Source organism: Euprymna scolopes, chromosome 3 (assembly GCF_053919585.1).
Source record: "Euprymna scolopes isolate OS-2025 chromosome 3, ASM5391958v1, whole genome shotgun sequence".
NCBI lineage: Eukaryota > Metazoa > Mollusca > Cephalopoda > Sepiida > Sepiolidae > Euprymna > Euprymna scolopes.
Window position 1 is genome coordinate 77774702 of NC_136484.1, and position 19883 is coordinate 77794584.

General features: G+C 33.0%; 1 protein-coding gene across 1 annotated transcript in view; it reads right to left on the minus strand.

Moving 5' to 3' along the window:
* Nucleotides 1-19883, minus strand: part of LOC145256409 (zinc transporter 7-like) — a 108381-nt gene that overhangs the window by 20807 nt on the left and 67691 nt on the right. Inside the window, exons 6-8 of the mRNA XM_080115279.1 lie at nt 11544-11585; nt 10069-10206; nt 608-743 (exon numbers count right to left, since the gene is read on the minus strand). Coding sequence (XP_079971405.1) covers nt 608-743; nt 10069-10206; nt 11544-11585 — 316 coding nt within the window. The remainder of the gene's footprint in view (nt 1-607; nt 744-10068; nt 10207-11543; nt 11586-19883) is intronic.

A 19883-nucleotide genomic window follows, 5' to 3' on the forward strand; every position in this document is an offset into this window, starting at 1 on the left:
GAATGGGTGTGGTAAACAAGACAGAATGAGGGGAAGACAGAAGACATGTTTTTAAGTTATATCCATTAACACATTCATCATAAATAGAGACACTTTTTACAAACAGCACCTTCCTCAAGACTGAACCCCCTCTCTCAAGCTGCAAGTGCATCGAAAGTGCTGTAATCACCATGTGACATAAAACTCAGACTCTGATCTTATTCCTTAAACAGTTGGAAAAAGTTCAATTCAAACAATGAAATATACACAGTGAATTATATACTATACATAATATTAGGCAATGAATTTTTAATAAGCTAAAAAATTCATTTCATATTTTATGTTCAGAAGGTAAAATAACTCAGAATAACAAAGATTAAGAATCTGTACAAAAAAATCGTATTTGTTATCAAAACAAAATTTTGACCAAAAACAAATCAAAACATTTTTACTTGAGTGATGGCTTTCCCCTTACATATTTCAAGAGAAAAGATTCAATTTTTTCTTTTACTTACTTTAGAAAATTGATTATCAATTGTGTAATGAAATTGCAGTAATGTTTATTCACATTCACTAGTTTAATTTCATCTGATAATATAAAAAACATAATTAAAACAAAAAACATTACCTGATGGCAATCAACACTGCTATAAACATGGAACATATAGGATCAGCTATCATCCAACCAAATTGATGGATCAGACCAGATGAGATAATAACCCCTACACTGCCCAGTGTGTCAGCAAGGATATGTAAGAATACCCCTGAAACACAAGAAAAAAAACCATTAGCTGCTGAAACAAGTTTGTTTTCCTACTTGTTATAACATTCATGCAGGAATTGAATGAATTTATTGAGTTGTATAACATTTGAATATTTAAAAATATTAGGTTGGTGCAAAAACAATATTGTTTTCTCACATGTTACTTTTATATCTGATTTCTGAATTAATTCATTGATATATATAACCATGTAATATATCATTTTGGAGCGCATTTTTCACTATTGAATCATGTTATTCGTTACTGTTGTCAATTTTTTCATTCGTTTTTTTGCAGGCTTTTCAACAGCATGGACAAAATTCAAATCCACATTATTTTCTTGTTCTTGTTCAAACTAAGCTGAAAAGCTGCCGAGACAGCTCATGATGTCAATCATGTATTTGGCCCAGGAATCACTAATGAACAACAGTGGTTCAAGAAATTTCGCAATGTTGAGGAGAGCCTCGAAGATGAAGATGGTCGTGGTCGGTCGACTACAGTTGATAACGAACATTTAAAAGCTTTAATTGAAGCTGATCCTCGCAACACAACACGAAAAGTTGCTGTTCAACTCGAGGTCGACCACTCAACAGTTGTTCGCCATTTAAAGTAAAGGGAAGTCAAAAAGTTGAATAAATGTGTGCTGCATGAATTGAAAAATAATTTTAAAAATTGCCGTTTTTAGGTGTCTTCTACACTCACTCTGCGCAACAAAAATTACCCATTTTTCAAGCAGATTGTGATGTGTGATGAGAAGTGGATCCTTTACAACAACTGGCAATGTTCAGCACAGTGGTTGGATGCCAGAGAAGCTTCACAACACTCACTGAAGCCGAAATTGCACAAAAAAAAAAGAAAAGAAAAGAAAAGAAAAAGCTTATGCTGACTGTTTGGTGGTCTGACCAGTTTTATCCATCACAGCTTCTGATGAAACAATTACGGCAGAGAAGTACTGCTGACAAATTGGCGAAATGCCCCAGAAGCGTTTGTGCCTGAGATTGATCAATATGAAGGGACCAATTCTCCTCCGTGACAATGCTCACCCACATGTTGTTTAACTGACCCTACAGAAGCTGAACAAATTAGGCTATGCGACTTTGCCTCATCCGCCATATTCACCTGTCGCCCACTGATTATTACTTTTTGAAGCATCTTGACAACTTCCTGCACGAAAAATGCTTCAAAAGCTGAGATGATGCTGAATCGGCCTTCAATGATTTAATCATTTCCAGAACTCTGGATTTCTATGCTAATGGGATAAATTGTTTCTCATTGACAAAAATGGTTCTTATTTCGATTAATAAAGTTTATTATGAAAGGAGTTATGATCTTTCAAAGTTGAACGTCAAAAAATGACATTTTTGCAGCAACTTTATAATTGAATAATACTTTTGTGGGGGGGGGAGGGTATTTTTAACATTTTATATAAAACTAGCAGGACCCATTAACGGGCGTTGCCTGGTGGTAGCATCCCTCACCCCATGTAAAAAATTAAAATACGGTTGGTGGTGTTATTGTAGTCAAACCACTAACCTCCTCTTTTTAAGAACTGAAATCGGAATGGACACCCCCAACCTAATTATGTTAAGAATTGCTTTTGCAACAGCCACCCCAGTTTGTGAGTGTGAGTGTGATTAGCAAGAAATTAGCCTGAAATGTAAGGTATATAATTATAAAAAACAATATATTTAGCTTTGTGATCTATTTGAGTTAAAAATTAATTACAAAAACATTCAATACTAGTTATAATAGATGAAAGTACACACAAATAGTTTTAAACGTCAATGGCATTTTGCATTCTGACGTATTTGTGTGTGAAAATAAAAAAGGAAATATTTAATAATAGTTAATCTTAGTGCAAGGTCTCCGGAAAGAAAAATCCATAAAAATGTAAACAGCAGTGCTTACCGGTTTGAGCACCTGTCCCTGCTCTCACCCCATAAAAATAAAAACTTAAGGAAGAAAAGAATGTGAAAAAAAAATGACGTCCTTGCCGTTGCGCCCATTGTCAAACTGGAAGTGGCGAAGGTTTAAATTAAGTTAATCAATCAAAAAGAGAGGATGACTTAAAAATATTGGGAAAAAAAGCGCCCCCTCCTTGTAGAAAAGTGCCCAGTTGAAGGTGAAAGAATTACTTTTTTTGGCCAATTTTTAGATATTTGTTGTCTTAAGGGTAGAGCTTCAAAACAATACTGATCTCATGAAAATTTGTTGCCTCTGTCAAAAGTTTTAGGCAGACATACATTTAGGCAGACAGGTGAGATTTATATAATAAACAATTATAAAAACTTCAAACATTGGGGGAGACACTTAAACCATAAAAAAATTAATCACGGTAACATAAGTGCATAGCAACATTATTTTTTTGTCTGTGGGAAAGTTGTATGTTTGTAAAATCCGGCAAAAAAAATTAAAAAATAAACCATATAACAAAATAAATAGGAAATTACAAAATTCAAGGCAAATTGAAAATTGTAATTTTCAATTATTGAATAAAAAAAAGAAAAAAAGAATTAGAATGAGAACAGTCGTATTGTCAAACATTTTTTTTTAAAGTCAATAAAATAAAATTTCAGTTTTTCGATATGAGCAGAAAGGGAACAATGCCTGCAACGCGCTGCATACAACATTGTAGTCAGTGCATATTTCTCAATCGTGTACATTCGACCCAAACGTGTTCAGAATTAAACAAGTAGGAAGAAAAAAAATCTATGTTATTTTTGTAGTATAAGTTTTTCAAAAGTAAACAGAACTACGATTTTGAGGCAACAAAAGGATATTATTTTGTAAAGGAAAAGAAAGAAAGTATTTCCCAATCTGTTTTCGTAATATAATAAGTATCAATTATTTGTAAAGGAAAACAAAAAAAGTGAAGAGGTTTAAATAGAAATAATTCCATGAATTACATCTTGTATATAATAAACGAGGCACAATTACAAAATCATATTTTACATATTTCTTTTGATGAACTAAATCTTAACTAAAATTAATTATTCGCTTATTTGATAAAAGTATCCTGCAAAAAGTACAATAGATTTTCTCCTTCCTAAATAGTAACATTTACCCTTTGTTTACATGTGACAAAAAAATCTGTAAAAGATTAACAACCAAAAGTCGTCCACACAAAATGAAACAATGGTTCCTAACGAAATGAAAAATGAACAGACTGGGAAATACCGTTTTTGTTTTTCTTTAAAAATAAATGATACTTCAATATTGTAGTCAGTGCGTATTTCTCAATGTGGGCCTCAGTCATGTACGTTCAGCCTGAACATGTTCCAAAGTAAATAAATATAAAAGAAAAAATCTGTTATTTTTTAAGTATATTTTTTTTTGCACAAATAAACAGAAGATTTTGAAGGAAAAAAAAAGAGTATCATTTATTGTCGTGTTCGCGTGGAGTACAATTTTGTAATATAAGATAATATCATATCTTTGTAAATGAAGAAGTTAAGAGGTCTAATTAGAAATAAGTACATGAATTACAAAAAATAAAACGTAATGGTACTGTTTATGTACGGAAAATGGCAGCAGGTATTATAGTAGTGAACTGTTCGTTTAATGGTGGTATAACTGAATAGAGGAATTTTAGAATGTATACTTCTCAGACAATCAGCTTGCCCGGGTTTCTGAACGGGAGAGATCATTATTTGTCTATAATGTAGATGGTAAGAATATGCGATTGTGTAGGATTTCTATAGTCAGTTAATGTTGGATAACACCCAGGAGAGTAAAATAAAGTGTAAATGCACACGGTGTAGAAGGGGGGGGGCGTAAGAGGACTTGTCGATATGGTAGTGAAAATTTAGCTACTTCCTCTGCAGGTTATGACGATGATGATAGCGCTCCTCGGAATAAATTTAATGTTTTATTATCACAAAATAATGTGTCTGAAATTTAGGTCTATAGTTAAGTAATGTTATGGATACTGGCGTGAACCTAATAAATTTTTAGGTCCCATCTGTTGTAGGCAACCTACGGTAGTTTCGTCCAGAGGGAAAAAATTGTGCTTCTTTTATTATATACAAGAAGATATATGCAAACAAAATTTTAATATTTTTAGCATAATAAAAAAGAGACTGATTTAAAGTATAATTTAAAAAAATAATAGAAATTGTTTATTCTGTCATTTCATCTGACAAATAATTTCCTACTCGTTCAGTTTAATTAAATGTGCTGACAAAAACTTAATTGAAGATCTATACAAATTTGTTGTATAGGTAATTAAATTTATCAATCAAGTTTTTCACATTGATAATTTAAAGGCATATAAAATGTTCATTTAAAAAACAAAAAAAAAAATGTTCTCAAATCAATAATGAATGATTCCCATTTTATAGCAAAAATGATACTTTTTACTTTCAGTAAAAATCTTTTCGCATAAACTTTTTTATTAGAATAAAAACAAATAAAATTTTTTTGCTTTTGCTTAGAGACTGAGACAGTTGCCAACATACGTGATATCATATATATATATATATATATATATATATATATATATATATATATATATATATATTTGCTCATTCTTTTTATCCCTCTACTATCAAATTGAATTATAAAGGAAATCTACTTTAAATTATGGATTTATTATAGAGAAAAAAATTGAACATCTTTTTTTCTTGAATAGTTTAAAAGGGAATTTATGTTCTTTGCTTTTGACTGATTTGATTCTGAAGAGAAAGCATTTAAATTGAAAATCGATCAATCACTACAAGGGTGGAACAATAATTTTGTCGCCCTAAAGAAAACAACATTACAGCTTTATTTTAAAATTTTCATTGAAAAAATCAATTCAAATAACTTGATTATGTAGTAGAGATTGATTATGTAGTAGATGACATCTATTCAATGCAGCTACCGTCAGCCTCAATCATCACCACAACATAGTTCGGAACTGGGAGCATGCCTTTTCTACAAGTGCCAGCAGGAGCTTGGCAAATACCCAGTGGATGGCAGCGATCAGGCTGGCTGTGGCATTGTGGGAGGTAATATTGGTGATGTTCTCGACGTATGGCCAAATGAAGTAGTTCAGCAGGTTAGGTTGGGGGAGGAGGGGAACCAGTGAGAGAAGAGTACAAAGTTGTAGTACTCCTTCTGAAGCCAAGCCGAGGTTTCTTTGGACTTGTAGGCCAGCGCCGGGTTCTACTGCCACACCCAGGGTCTGCCAGTGGCCATCTGATTGTATCAGGAGTCACCACACTCTTCAGTACATCCAGGTGTTCAAGCCAACTTTGAAGATGTGAGGTGGCATGATATGGCCCTCACTTGAAACCACACCAAAGACCATCACTGTTGCTGGAAACTTTGTTGAACTGGGCGCCCAAACGTTTGACCATTCGGATTTACATTTTGAGGATGCTGGCAATGGTCCTGTTGTCATAACTTGGATCAGTAGAGAGGATGAGTTGTACAGCTGTATATCTGATCTCGCTCATTGAATATTGTGTCACTTTCAGACATAATAGAAGGCTCCTACCACTCTTCGGTTTTATACACAACTGGCCAACTAGTAAATGGTCTGCAACAAAAAAAAAGACAACCGGTTTTCATCAAATGGAAATGAAATCGTGTTGTCTTTTCTAGGGCGGCAATTTTATTGTTTCACTCTGTATGACTGAGAATATGTTGATATCTACCAATTGCTTCATCTCTCCCACACCTTATTTTGAGATATGAGAAAAAAATGGGACCAAATATTACACTTATATCAGAGACAAGCAAAAATATGCCCCTGCATATCTAAATGTCTATATTCAGAAAAGCATTTACAAATATAACAAATATTATTGAAAATTGTGACAGACATGCAACCACCACAACTAGGTTAATTGTTATCTCAGCTTATAATAAAGCTGATACAACAATTAACCTAGTTGTGGTGTTCGTTTTTCTGCCCAATGATGCAATTGAAAAGTCAAAATTTAAAAAAAATAAACACTATTTTACCTGTAACTATCTGATTGATCCAGGATCCAGTGCTTAGCTCAGAACAAGGATACAGTCATCGGTGTTCAACCTGATGTTCCCATTTTATTTCATTCTTATTTATAAACATTTAAAAAATATTGAAACTAGGTGAAACAGTCAGCTACTGATTACTTACTCTTTTATTTTAGCAATGTAAAAAATTTACATATCAATTAGAGAAACAGTCGGAGGACCGTGTTTAGAAAGTAACACAAAAAAAAATGTTTTAAAGAAAGATGTTTTTTTTTAACTATTCTATTTCCTTTCCAAGAACGCCAGGTAATGCCAGGTAACCCTGCTAGTATGAAAGAAGAGACAAAAAAACTTGGACAGAATCATGACAAAGGTATTACTGGTTAAAGTCAGCATTATAAGACACATATATACAAAAACTGATAAGAAAAATGTATCATCTTCATAATAAACTATTTCATTGACTGATTTAGCAGCAATTTAGGTCAGAATAAGGATCTGTGTTTTCAGAAAATATGCATTCTTTACATTTACTTTAATTTTTAATCCCCCCACTCCCTGCTCAACACTCACTCATATAAAAGAAATCAAAACAATTTTCATTCTCACATATACTATACCATGTAAACCAGGAAGTCTTCATAGACAACTATTTCTTTCTAACAGTTAAAATCTAGCTATTGTATGTTAGCCACACTACATTTTTTACCTAAATATAGAATGCTCACATTTACTACATTTTCGTTTTGGGGAGCTGTTTTGATTAGCTATTGGAAATACTTCTGTTCACATTACTCAGTGAAGGAATAAATTAAAACACAATGGTATTCAAAAACGAAGTGATTTTCAAAGTTAATGACTTGCTTACATTGTTCATATTTCTTTTTAGAGTTTTTCACATAATTAATATGAAATACAAATTAGATTCCTGGATCATGTCGAATAAGTGTTTAATTTTTTCTTTTCGAGTATCGATTTTCATGCAATTGCAGAATGTGCATTTTAGAACACCCAGCAGACTTTGGCATCATCCATACAATCATCTATGCTTAGTCAATTTGATTTACAAACATATTTTAAATTCATTTACACATCTTTTGTGTCTAACACTGTTCACACTATGATCAATTCTACAATTTTGCAGTGTTGCGAACATTGATTTGGAATCAAAAAGCAAATGAAGCATTTTTTTTATTCTTAAAATCTATTTCAAACATATTTAGTCGAATCTAAAACAAAGATGGTTTTTTTTTTTTATTTAAAAAAAATTTTTACATGCTGTTTAATGATACAAATATTACTGTGTTAGACATTTTAATGAATTATTTCTCTAAATAAATTTTGTTCTTTAAAACTGCAGTAATAGTCATGGGAAACCTTTCTCCAAGTCATGACCTTTTGGTGGGGTAGGGAGCTTTTTGGCCAACTGCATAAGTCACTGCAATCCATAAGATAGTGTTAATGAGTTTGAACTAAATTTGGGGGAGTAAAGTGGACTTATTCGTTCCTTTGATTATAAATTGACTTTTTAGTTTTAGTACAAGCAATCTGTGCTCATAGTTTCCATAGATAATGAGAGGCCTTTATGTCAGGCATTTCAACTTCCTAGAGTTACGAGGGGTGTGCAATAAGTAATGCCCCTGACCCACTTCCCATAGCAGCAGAGCAACAAAACTTGGCACAGTTATTAGTCTTTCTCTACATAGGAACCACCCAGAGTTATGCATTCCTCCCATCGTTTGATGCAGCTCTGGAGGCCGTTTTTGTAGAACACCCCAGGTTGATCCTCCAACCACGACATGACTTCAGAAATCAAGGCTGCATCATCTGGGAAACGCTTTCCTTTCAAAAACAACTTCTTGGCTGGGAAGAGGTGAAAGTCAGAAGGTGCAAGGTCAGGAGAGTAGGGAGGATGGGGAAGGATTTCATAACCACATGCCCGTGCTTCTGATCTGGCGACATGCGAGTTGTGGATCGGAGCGTTGTCCTGCAGGAGGAAGGTACCTTTGCTGATCTTGCCCCGCATCTTGATTTTGATAGCTTCCCTTAATTTCCTCAAAAGTGAAGCATAATAGGCTCTTGTAATTGTGGTACCCTTTGCCAGGAAATTTGTCATCACTACTCCGTCCTGGTCCCAGAAGACTGTGAGCATGACCTTGCCAGCAGAGGGCTGCACCCTTGCCTTCTTTGGAGGTGGTGAGTCCAAGTGCTTCCACTGCATTGACTGGCCTTTGGTTTCTGGATCAACGTGATGGACCCAAGTTTCATCCTGTGTAATCAATCTTTTGAAAAACTTTGACTCATCTTCTTGGTACATCTCCAAATTCATCCTCGAGCACTCAACGCGTTCTCGCTTCTGGAATGGTGTGAGCAACCTGGGAATCCATCTGACAGACACCTTCTGCATATGCAAATGGTCATGAATGATAGTTTCTACAGACCCTTTACTAATCTTGATATCTTGGGCTATTTGGCGAATAGTAATGCGCCGATCTTCCAAAATGGCAGCCTCAACTTGATGGACAGATGCCTCATCAATGGCAGAAGGGGGGGTGACCAGGTCTGGGAGCTGTTTTCACAGACTTTCAGCCATGTTTGAATTCACAATGCCAGCGTTTTACGAGGTCATATGATGGGGCATTATCACCATAAGCTTCTTTCACTTTATCAAAAGTCTCCTGTGGTGTGTGTCCTTTCAAATACAAAAACCAGATCACTGCTCGACATTCAACAGGCTCCATTTCACACCTGACTCAGTTCAAACACCTGTAAAACAGAAACCACAATTAGTTCAGAGCTGTAATTTGCCACATAACCCGTAGAGATATAAATCATTGCACACGCAAAATTTCAGCTAGATCAGACAACTGGAAGTAAGTCAGGGCATTACTTATTGCACGCCCCTCGTATTGCCTGATGCACTAATCCATAAAAAATTGTTTGGGATAAAATTGACTGTTAGCAGTCCCTTAGACAATAAATTGGTCTTTAATGGTTTTTTTAATACCAATTTTCAGTTTTTCATTTTTTTTTTTTTCCTCCAAGATTCTGGATAGGGTTATTGTAAGGCATGTATATTTTTATTACATATTAAATATCATTTTCTTTCCAGTATTTATGTACAGAACACTCCCAACCATCCCATTAAAACAATTCTAGCTTCTATTTAACTAGGTTGCCACAAGGATACTTTTTCGCAGTTATGAAATATTTGAATGTTACTTGTAAAGTTAATACTTTACTAATAACTTAAACATGAGAATATCTATAGCTAAGTAAAAATAAAATTTGAATAAAAATATAGAAGTTTGGCATGAGTTCTTTGATATTCTCTGGTAACATGCATGCTTGTTAATGTTGTTAATGTTAATTTTGCAATACTTACCTTGCATAATTTGTTTTTGTGAAACTTTTGAAGAATTTCCATGACTATGTCCATGGTCTTTTTCCTCATGAGAATGACTATGCCCATGGTCATGACCGTGGTCATGACTATGATCATGATCTTTTTCAGTTTGAAGACCTATAAACAAGCAGAAGAACTATAAAAAGTTTTGGTGAAAGAAAAGTTAAAATTTCAATAATACAAAGAACTCAGAAAGATTAAGTACATTACATTGTTTAATATAATGATTCTAACTAGAAAATGAGGTATAACTTAAGTCCTTATGTTAAAATTTATACAAATATATTTGATATGATAAAAAAATAAGTTAATAAACACATATGGTTTTGGTTTATCTTATGCCATTTCAATCTTTTTTTGGTTATTTAATGACAAAATACTACATATTGCAAATTATTGAAAACAGATTGCTATTTTATCCATAGTAAATAGCATATTGAATCGATATAATTTTTTTTTGTCAATTAGATCTTTTTATAGATTTTGAGCACAAACCTAAATAGAAATTTTTAATATTTTGAAGAAAAAACTCCCCCAACTTTTGATCATTTTTATCTCATGAAAGATAAACTAAAGTTTTCACTAAAAATTTGGCGGTCATTGTTTTTGCATTAAAAGTCATGCAAAATTTTGAAAAAAAAAAAAAAAAAAAAGCAGAAAGCTAATTGAATAACACACAGTGACAAAAAACACTTGTAAACTTAAAGAAAAGAACATATATGACGATTTTTAATTCAAGTAAAAACAACAGATTTTTGTAAACACCTATTTGTATTGCAATTATTTTTTATTATAACACTCAGCTGTTAGAAATTAATTTAAATTAAATTTTCAAATAATTACCTTAGCATTTACTTTTGAAACAATCTTTACTAAGAGAAAGAACAACCAAACGAAGCAAAAAATATTATACCATAATCCCAGTAATTATTATATTATATTATATATATATACACACACACACACACACCCCCCAAAACAAAAGCACAATAAAATTTCACTTATGTACATGCGTTTTAAATTTTGTTCAGTGATTTTCACCTAATTTTAAATTAAAATGTTTAAAAGAATGTGTTAAAAAGTATCTTTTTTAATGGTCCTTCTCTCACAGATAAATCTCATGAGTAATGGTATTGTAGTTTGTTTTGATTCTTTTGATGTCAACCATTCAGGGTTATTTAATGCTAATATACAATTCATCTATTTATTGTATATGATTAGCTGAACACAAATTGTTATTTTGTCCATAGTGAAAGGAGAGGGGCGAATAGGATTTTGATTGGTGATTGCATAATCCACTATGTTAATAAAGCCGAATAACAAACAAAACCAGATTATTTTTCTGTTATTGAATTGATTGACATGGAAAGATGATCAATATTTCTGTGAAGGACATTTATTGATTTGTAAGAATCTCCTGAAATCAAGAGAGACATTTCCCTAATGGTACTCACCAAATCCATGACTATGTCCATGTGAATGAGAATGGCCATGATCTATTAGAATAAAACAAAAAAAATAAACAGCATAAAAAAGGGCAAAAATTTGAAGATTACACAAATGTAATAAGATTTATTGCAGAATCTAAGATTAAAAAATCGTTAAAAAAGGTTATGCCAAAGAAAAATTACAAAAAGTAAAACAATTTATTTGTTAAAAAATATATCCTGGAAGATAATATTTCAACAAGTTTAAAATAGTAATACCCACTAAGCATAAAAATGCTTTGGAGATTTCAAGATCTCAAGTTCTATTAAAATTTGCTGACATTTCTATTGCTTTTGTGCATGCACAAATTCATAGTTCATCTGTCAATAGCTCAAATAGTAGAGAACACATCTGGAGTGTTAAATGTTTTGGTTTTGATTCTAGCTGATATCACCCAAGTCATTTTTTGTTTTTTAAATATTTTGAAATCAGTACAATATTATAGTATTATTATGATTAGATACAATATTCAATAGATAATTGGCTCTGTAATAATAAATACAAAATCTGCATTAATATATATTTAAGTGTATTTTACAACTGGGCAAAGCCACGCATCCACTGCTAGTAAATAATAATCTACATGATATATTTGAAGAGTTTTTAGCAAATTATAATAAAAATGTTAACACTATGAAACAGTTATTTTGTGTCAATTTTTTTTTTACTCCCTGCGGTGCTTACAAGCTTGGTACCAATCCCCTATGAGGAATTTCATCAGGGAATTAAAAAACAAATAAGCATTCAGAAAAAACAAATCTCACTTATTGTCAGGGTACAAAATAAACTCGCCCATTTGTTTTGCTTTGTTTTTTTTTTTTGTTTTAAAAATAAAACTTTAACATGACATGTTTTGAACATTTTTTCTAAATATTTTTTGTATCCCAGATACTAAGTAAATTAATGTTTTTATCATTTTCATGCATTAAAATGCCAATTTTGTGTTGATTTATCTTTTGGTACCATCCGTTTTTAAATAGCCTCTCTTCCCATGATTTAAAACGTTTTTCAGTAGACAATTTGAAGGGTAATGCTGGTAATTATAAGCTAGTCAGCACCAGCTTGGTTCTTGGCTGTTAGTTTGAAATCATTGAGTTTTGTGAAAAAAAACAAAAAAAAACAACTTTTGTTTAAAATTAATGAGGTTTGTGATTCTTAAAAAAAAAATTCCTTCAATTAGTTTTCAAATAGGTGCCAATTCAAAAATTTCTTCAAGAAATATTGGTTTTCAAATATACTTAACTTTTAAACTTTAATTGTAATAACAAATGACTTTATAGCTGCCAATTAAAAAAAGATTCTATTCTTTTAGGCAATTATGTGTGAATACCCTAAAAAAACTTAATAAAAAATAAAAGAAAATGCCAACAAAAATAGTTTAGAGTAGAGAGGGGGGATCATTTTCGCATATAAATTTAATGCATAATGATCCCACATTTCCTGGCCACTATTGTCTTTTAAAATAGTACTCGAAATTTTTTTGACAATTTTTCAGTTTGAAAAGTTAATATATATATACAAAAATTATACTGCCACTAAATCTAGGTCCAAGTGACAAGCCCACCTACTAAAAATGTCTCCCTTGAACCTGTCATACCATTAACTTATAATCTGTGACAAGTCCTACCCCGAAAAATCTCCTTTAACTCTATTAACCTAAAGTCCGAATGGCATAATCAAAGCCTTTTCATTACTCTACCACTAACTCTAAGTATGAATGACAAGTTCCCCCCCCTCTTATAAACCATCTCAAAACCATACATAATCATCTGAAACCCCCCCCAAAAAAACAAAAGTATCCCCTAAAAAACACACACCATTTGTCTCTCATAGAAAAATAATTTAACTGCTCTAAAACACTAAAATGGCCTGGAAATTGTGGATTAATTTACATTAAATTTATATGTAAAACTGATCCCATACTCTAAAATTGTTAAGTTTTGAGACATTGTGTTGAACAAAGATGGCGGCGTAGTTCAGATCAGTAACCAAGATGGCAACCAAGAATCAAATGCGCTCCGTCGCGTAGTTAAGCTCTTAAGTTCTGAGATATGTTGAACAAAGATGGCGGCGTAGTTCAGATCAGTAACCAAGATGGCAGCGAAGAATTAAATGCGGTCCGTGACGTAGTAAATGGCGAACTGATTGAATCCAAAATTCGACAATTTTTATAATAATTTTGCAACGTTTTCATTGGTTGTTTAGCACAGCCGTTGGTTATAAAAATGATTGACGAATCCATTTGTCTCATACCCCCATCAGAAGTCAAAAACATTTTACACCCCTTTTTTGATATAATGGAAAAATCCTTTCGGATTCAATTTTGGTTTCACTTGAGAAAAGGAAAGAAAAATAAATAAATAAAAATAAATGAACAAAGAAAAATAAACCAATAAAATAATTGTTTTGTTTTGTATTTTTTTTTTTCTTTTTCTTCTGGTTTTATGGGAATTTGTCTTTATTCTCATCGGTTAAAAAGAATTAATATAGTGGTATTGTGACCTTGTAACGTGGTCTTACACGACCTTGAACCTCTGATCGCGGCCCAGTTATGATCTGCACCCTGGTCGGTACAGTTATGATATGTCGACTGGGCAACCAGGTCTGCCAACCGTTAGTACGTCGCGTCACCCAGTGAGTTCTTCGTTAAAGCGTTGGGGATTCTTCTCGGATGCTCGGTCCTCAAGGCCTGTTCTCCGTGGATCGTCTAGTTATTCTGGGTGTTCGTTGACGGATACGGTGTCACAAATGGCAAATAAAGAAATATACACATATAGGGATCAACGCACATCAGCAATAAAACTCCGGAGGTTGGTTAATATAATATACATTTCGGAAATTCATAAAAGAAGTATTTACAGCATATACATATAGTTGACAATTAATTCAAGCAAGCAGTTAGTTCTATAACTGAGCTTCTGTTGTTGAAATACCTGGTCGGTATCGCGGACTTTGCATAATTCTCGTTAAGTGATCGACACGTTATAAGCGTTGAGTTATCAGGCAACAAGCGAGGGGGAGAGAGAGAACAGGTGATTCTGCCGAGACGGAACAACTTGACTTAGCTCTCTTTGACTCTGACCCGGACTCTCTCTGACTTAATCTCTGATTTTTCATTTCTTTTATAATACAATTATGGAATGATGACGACACCCATGTTCGTCATCGACCAATCAAATTGCTTGATTATAATTCGACGGGGCCTTTTCTCATTGGTTGATTATACTTTGACAGGGCCCTTTTTCATTGGTCCATTTCCAAAATTGGATTGACTCCTCTTTTAATTAACGCCCAACTTACACGTTGTATTATTTAACTCCTCCCTGGCTTACTAATGGAATTTTTTCCATATCCAGGAAAATTATTTTTCCTTTGACTTAAAGTAAATCACGCGATTTTATTTGTTTTAAAATTATCTATTGATCTCATTTTTCGCTTTGATAATTCAAAGGAATTTTAGTTTATCTTTGAATTAAGTTCTGGTTGTCGGCCATCCCATTATATCAGACATTTTGTTCACGTCAAAAGACCAAGAATGCATTTGTCGCTTTGAACTTATCGGACAACACATTTTCCCATCCGAGCAAAAATATTTCATAACTTCAATTTTCGTTCGACCTGATTCACCAAATGACAATTCTCGATACGTCATATTATTGTTTTGAAATTTCGGACAATTCATTTTTTTCCTATTCTTTGTTCTAAAACATAATGCCGAGTCACTGCGTGTGTTTCTCTCAGATCAAAAACAACCCGACTTTTTCAACTTGTCAAACTCACAGATCAAACTTGGCTCATAGTTTTGCCAATTGCGGGTGTGAAATCCCCAACCCTCCGGCTCCTGCACAACTATGATTTCGGCCATTTCAGATCAAACGCCTGTGTATTTTGGCTAAAATATTTTATGCATTCTTTTTCGCTTTTGAAGTCTAGAATGTGATTAAACCTCTCGCTACAAAGGCACTTTTGCTGCCGCCATCCCAACAACAGACTTAGCTCAGAATTTATTGACAAAAAAAAATTAATAATAATTTTTATTCCTTCAAACCCGATCATCGTCCGGGAACAAAAAATTACTTTTAACCAAAAGAAACGTCACATCAACTCTACAGGTCTGATGTGGCCTCTCTTTAGTGTTACAGTATAATGTGTGCAAAAAGAAGCCATTTTTTTTTTTTTTGGATACATATAAAAATAAACACTTTTAAATATATATAAACATACAAATAGAATACTTTTCAAATACATATAAACATATGCACAAAAATACACAAATATACATTTTGTTTTGTTTTAACAAATGATTGCAAAAAAAAAAAAAGATACAAAAAGAACTATTCGACAAATAGGAAGTTTACAAGAGAGTTTTAACAAGTGTTTTTTTTTCTTTTTTTTGTAACAAAAACTGGAAACATGTTAGGTATTAATTGGTTAATTTGGTTACTAACGTAGAAATGGTCGCAGTTTAACGTTGTGCCCGGGACAATTTACAATTTTTTTTTTTTTTTTTTGTATGATTTTAACTGTTCATGCTTCTCCTTTTGGGTTTCTGAAAAGAGATTTATTCATAATTAGATTCCAAAAAGTTCGGTTATAAAATGCCTTAATTTTACTGTTTTTATAGGTTTAGTGAAAATGTCGGCTATATTATTCTCAGACGTCACATAAGTAAGAGTAATAGATTTTTTTCTTATTTCATCCCTTATAAAATGATATCTGATATCAATATGCTTCGACCTTTGATGAATTATTTGCTAATAAGATACTGCTCTGATTATCACAATGAATTACTATAGGTTTTTTACTTAGATCTGGTTTTAAAATAGATTTTAGAAGGGTGTTCAGAAAATTTGTCTCCTGCGCGGAATGAGTAAGAGCCACATATTCTGCTTCACGAGTAGAAAGTGCAACAATTTGTTGCTTTTTAGTTTTCTAAGAGATCATAGGTCCAGTCTTCGACAGTCTAAAACAATACCCCGCTATACTCTTTCTATCCTCAGAGTTAGCCCAATCTGAATCCGAAAAGCCTTCTAAATTTAGAGGATATGAGGATTTTTTAAATCTTAAAGATTGTTCCTTGGTTCCTTTTAGGTAATGAAGGATTTGTTTTGCACGATTAAGGTTTTTAATTGTCGGTTTCGATAAGTTTTGAGATAGCTTTGTTACAGTGTAACATATGTAAGGCCTTGTTTCAGTCATCAAATAGATGAGGCTCCCTACCATTTCCCTGTATATTCGGTTATCTATGAATTTTGTTTCGGTCCCTATATTTTTATTTATGTCCATTTCGACGGGAGTTGAACGCGGCTTACAATCTTGCATTCCGAACTTGAGCAGACTTTTTTCAATGTATCGTGATTGGTTCATAGTTATAGTTTCATTTTCACAGGTAAATTTTATACCGAGGAACCATGACAGTCGTCCAAGATCGGCCATTTTAAATTTTTTATTTAATTCATTTTTAACATAATGTTGTCACAGTTTGAGGTGAGTAATATATCGTCAACCAAAAAAACCAAAATCAACAATTTATTACCTACATTTTTGGTATACATGCACGTGTCTACGGGACATTGTTTGAATTCCTGTTCTATTAAATAATTATGGAGTGTTAAATTCCAATTGTGTGCACTTTGTTTTAGTCCATATAACGATTTATCTAATTTCCACACCCAATTTTTATTTTTTATTTTAAATCCGTCTGGAGGGTAAATGTAGATTTCACAGTCAATCGGAGCATTTAAATAAGCATTTTTTACATCCATTTGATGTATTTTTAAATTGTATTGAGTGGCAAGTTGTAATAAAATTCTAATTGTTGTTAAAATTGTCATTGGTGTAAATGTTGCACAATATTCCACTCCAGGAATTTGTGAGAAACGTTTCGCCACAAATCTTGCTTTAAAAGTTTCACTGCCAGAAGCTGTAATTTTTTTGGAAAAAACCCAGCGTGAAGAAATTATATTTTTATCTGTTGGTTTTGCCACTATTTCGTATGTGTTATTTTCAGATAAAGCTTTCAATTCGGATACCATAGCTTGTTCCCATTCTTGGTGGTTTTGTGAATTAATCGCCTCATTATAACTTTCCGGTGCGCTGTTCAACGAATAACAGTAATCCAAGGCGTAATCTTGTATCTTTTCAATTTGTAAGAAGTCTGGCCTTTTTCGCTCCCTTATTGGGTATTGACGTGTCTGGTTACTGTTTTCGTCAGAAGTTCTACTGTAATTGTCGTCGTTATTAATATTTTCATTGTGATCGATTAAGATGCTAGGCAATATTTCACGTTTTTCATTCACTGGATCGCCAATTTTTAAATTTAATGTATCATTGAATTTTACACATCTAACCCTTTTTATGGTATTTTGGTTTGGGAAGTAGATTAAGTATGCCGGACTATTTTTATCGCAACCTACGAAAGTACCTTTTTCGCTTTTAGTATTTAGTTTACTGGTGTTTTCTATAAATGCAAAACAATCAGAACCAAATAGATACATTCTGTTCATTTTAGGTTTTACACCGCAAAACGCTTCATACGTTTTTCCTAGTCTCTTATTGAACGATCTATTTCTGATATATGCTGCTGCCATTAAAGCGTATGTCCATAAACTATGCGCTAATTTTGATTCGATAAGTAGGCATCTTGTCATCTCAAAAAGGGTTCGTCATGCCCTTTCAGCTGTGCCATTTTGGAAGAGGGAGTACAGCGCCGATTTCTCGTGGTGGTTAATTAATAGAAGTTCAAAGTCTTTACTAGTAAATTCAGTTCCATTGTCTGAGCGAATACATTTTACTGAACCGTACAGGGCAACATCAGCTAAATATTTCTTAGTGGCGAGGATAGTGTTGGATTTGATTTTTAGAAAGTAAACCATAATTAAACCGGAAAAATTATCAATAAAGTTCAAAACGTACTTTAGGTTATTTCTCCCCATCGGGATGATCGAACCTGCTAAGTCACAATATACAAGTAGGAGAATTTTTGTAGCTTTTTTGTCTGGCCTTCGGCTTATATCTTTTGTCATTTTCCCCTGTGCACACACATCAAAATTTGGGAGATCGTCTGAAGGTATTATTTTCATGCCTTCGACTACATTTGGTAATTTTTTAATATCAACTGTATTGCAGTGTCCTAGAATTTTATGCCAGGTTTCCAAGTCGTGACAGGCAGTTTTTGAGGGAACCATACTTTTTAAATAATATAGTACGCTATTTTCTTTAATGTCAAATACAGTTCCATTGGGGTATGTCAATTTTGATGTATTTTGGCCAAATTGTATATTCGTGCCTTGTTTAATTGCAGCCTGCACAGAAAATATGTCTTGCTTAAATGTAGGTATGAACAGAGCATTTTTTAGAATACAGTTACAGATTTCGCCTTTATTATTTTTTAGATATATTTTAGCATTGCGTCTTTTCAAGACTATATCATTTATTTGACTACCGTCGGCAAGTTCAACAAAATGACTTTGAGGATTAAAGTTTGAATCAAAATTAATAAAATCAGATTCCTTGGTGATAACGTGTGCTGTAGCACCACAGTCTACAAGGAGATTTTTAGCGTTTGTGGTATTGTCAAAGTTACATGTGAATAGAAATGTATGTTCTTCCTCAAAGTTCTCAACATTTTTGACGGAGTCCATTTTAGAGCGTTTATATCGACATTGGAAACTTTTGTGGTTGGGTTGTCCACAATTATAGCAGATAATTTATTCTTTTTCTTGGGAAAATTACTTTTGGAGAATACGTTGCGGTGAGGTGCGTAATTTGGTGGTGTCTGTTTTCGAGAAGCATTTTTGAACTTCATAATATTGCTGGAGTTATTATTGTCCACGATCATACGATTAGTCTCTTCGTAACTGCGCAATGCCACTTTAAATTCGCTGAAATTTATGGATTTGTCTTTCTGAATTATAACAGTTGTAAATGGTTTAAAATCGGCTGGAAGTCCCTTGAGGGTTATTGATATCAACAAGCTATCGCTTATTATTTCACCTGAGAGTTTTAAGGCATTGGCGGTTGTTTCTGACCTTATGATGTAGTCGGTAATCGTTTGATCCTCGTTACGTTTCAAAGAGGCTAATTCTGTATATAGGGATATTATTTTCGGTTTCCCTTTTGATAAATAATGTTCTCGTAATATGTTCAATGCTTTCCTCCCATCATCCAATGCGTCTCTTATAATCAGAGACAGACTTCTATCATCTAAACATTGAATCAGTTCTGTAAAAACAGTCGCGTTTTTTTCGAGAAATTTGGGGTCGTTTTGATTCTCTGTTGTAGATTGTATGACTTTGCGTAGTTTT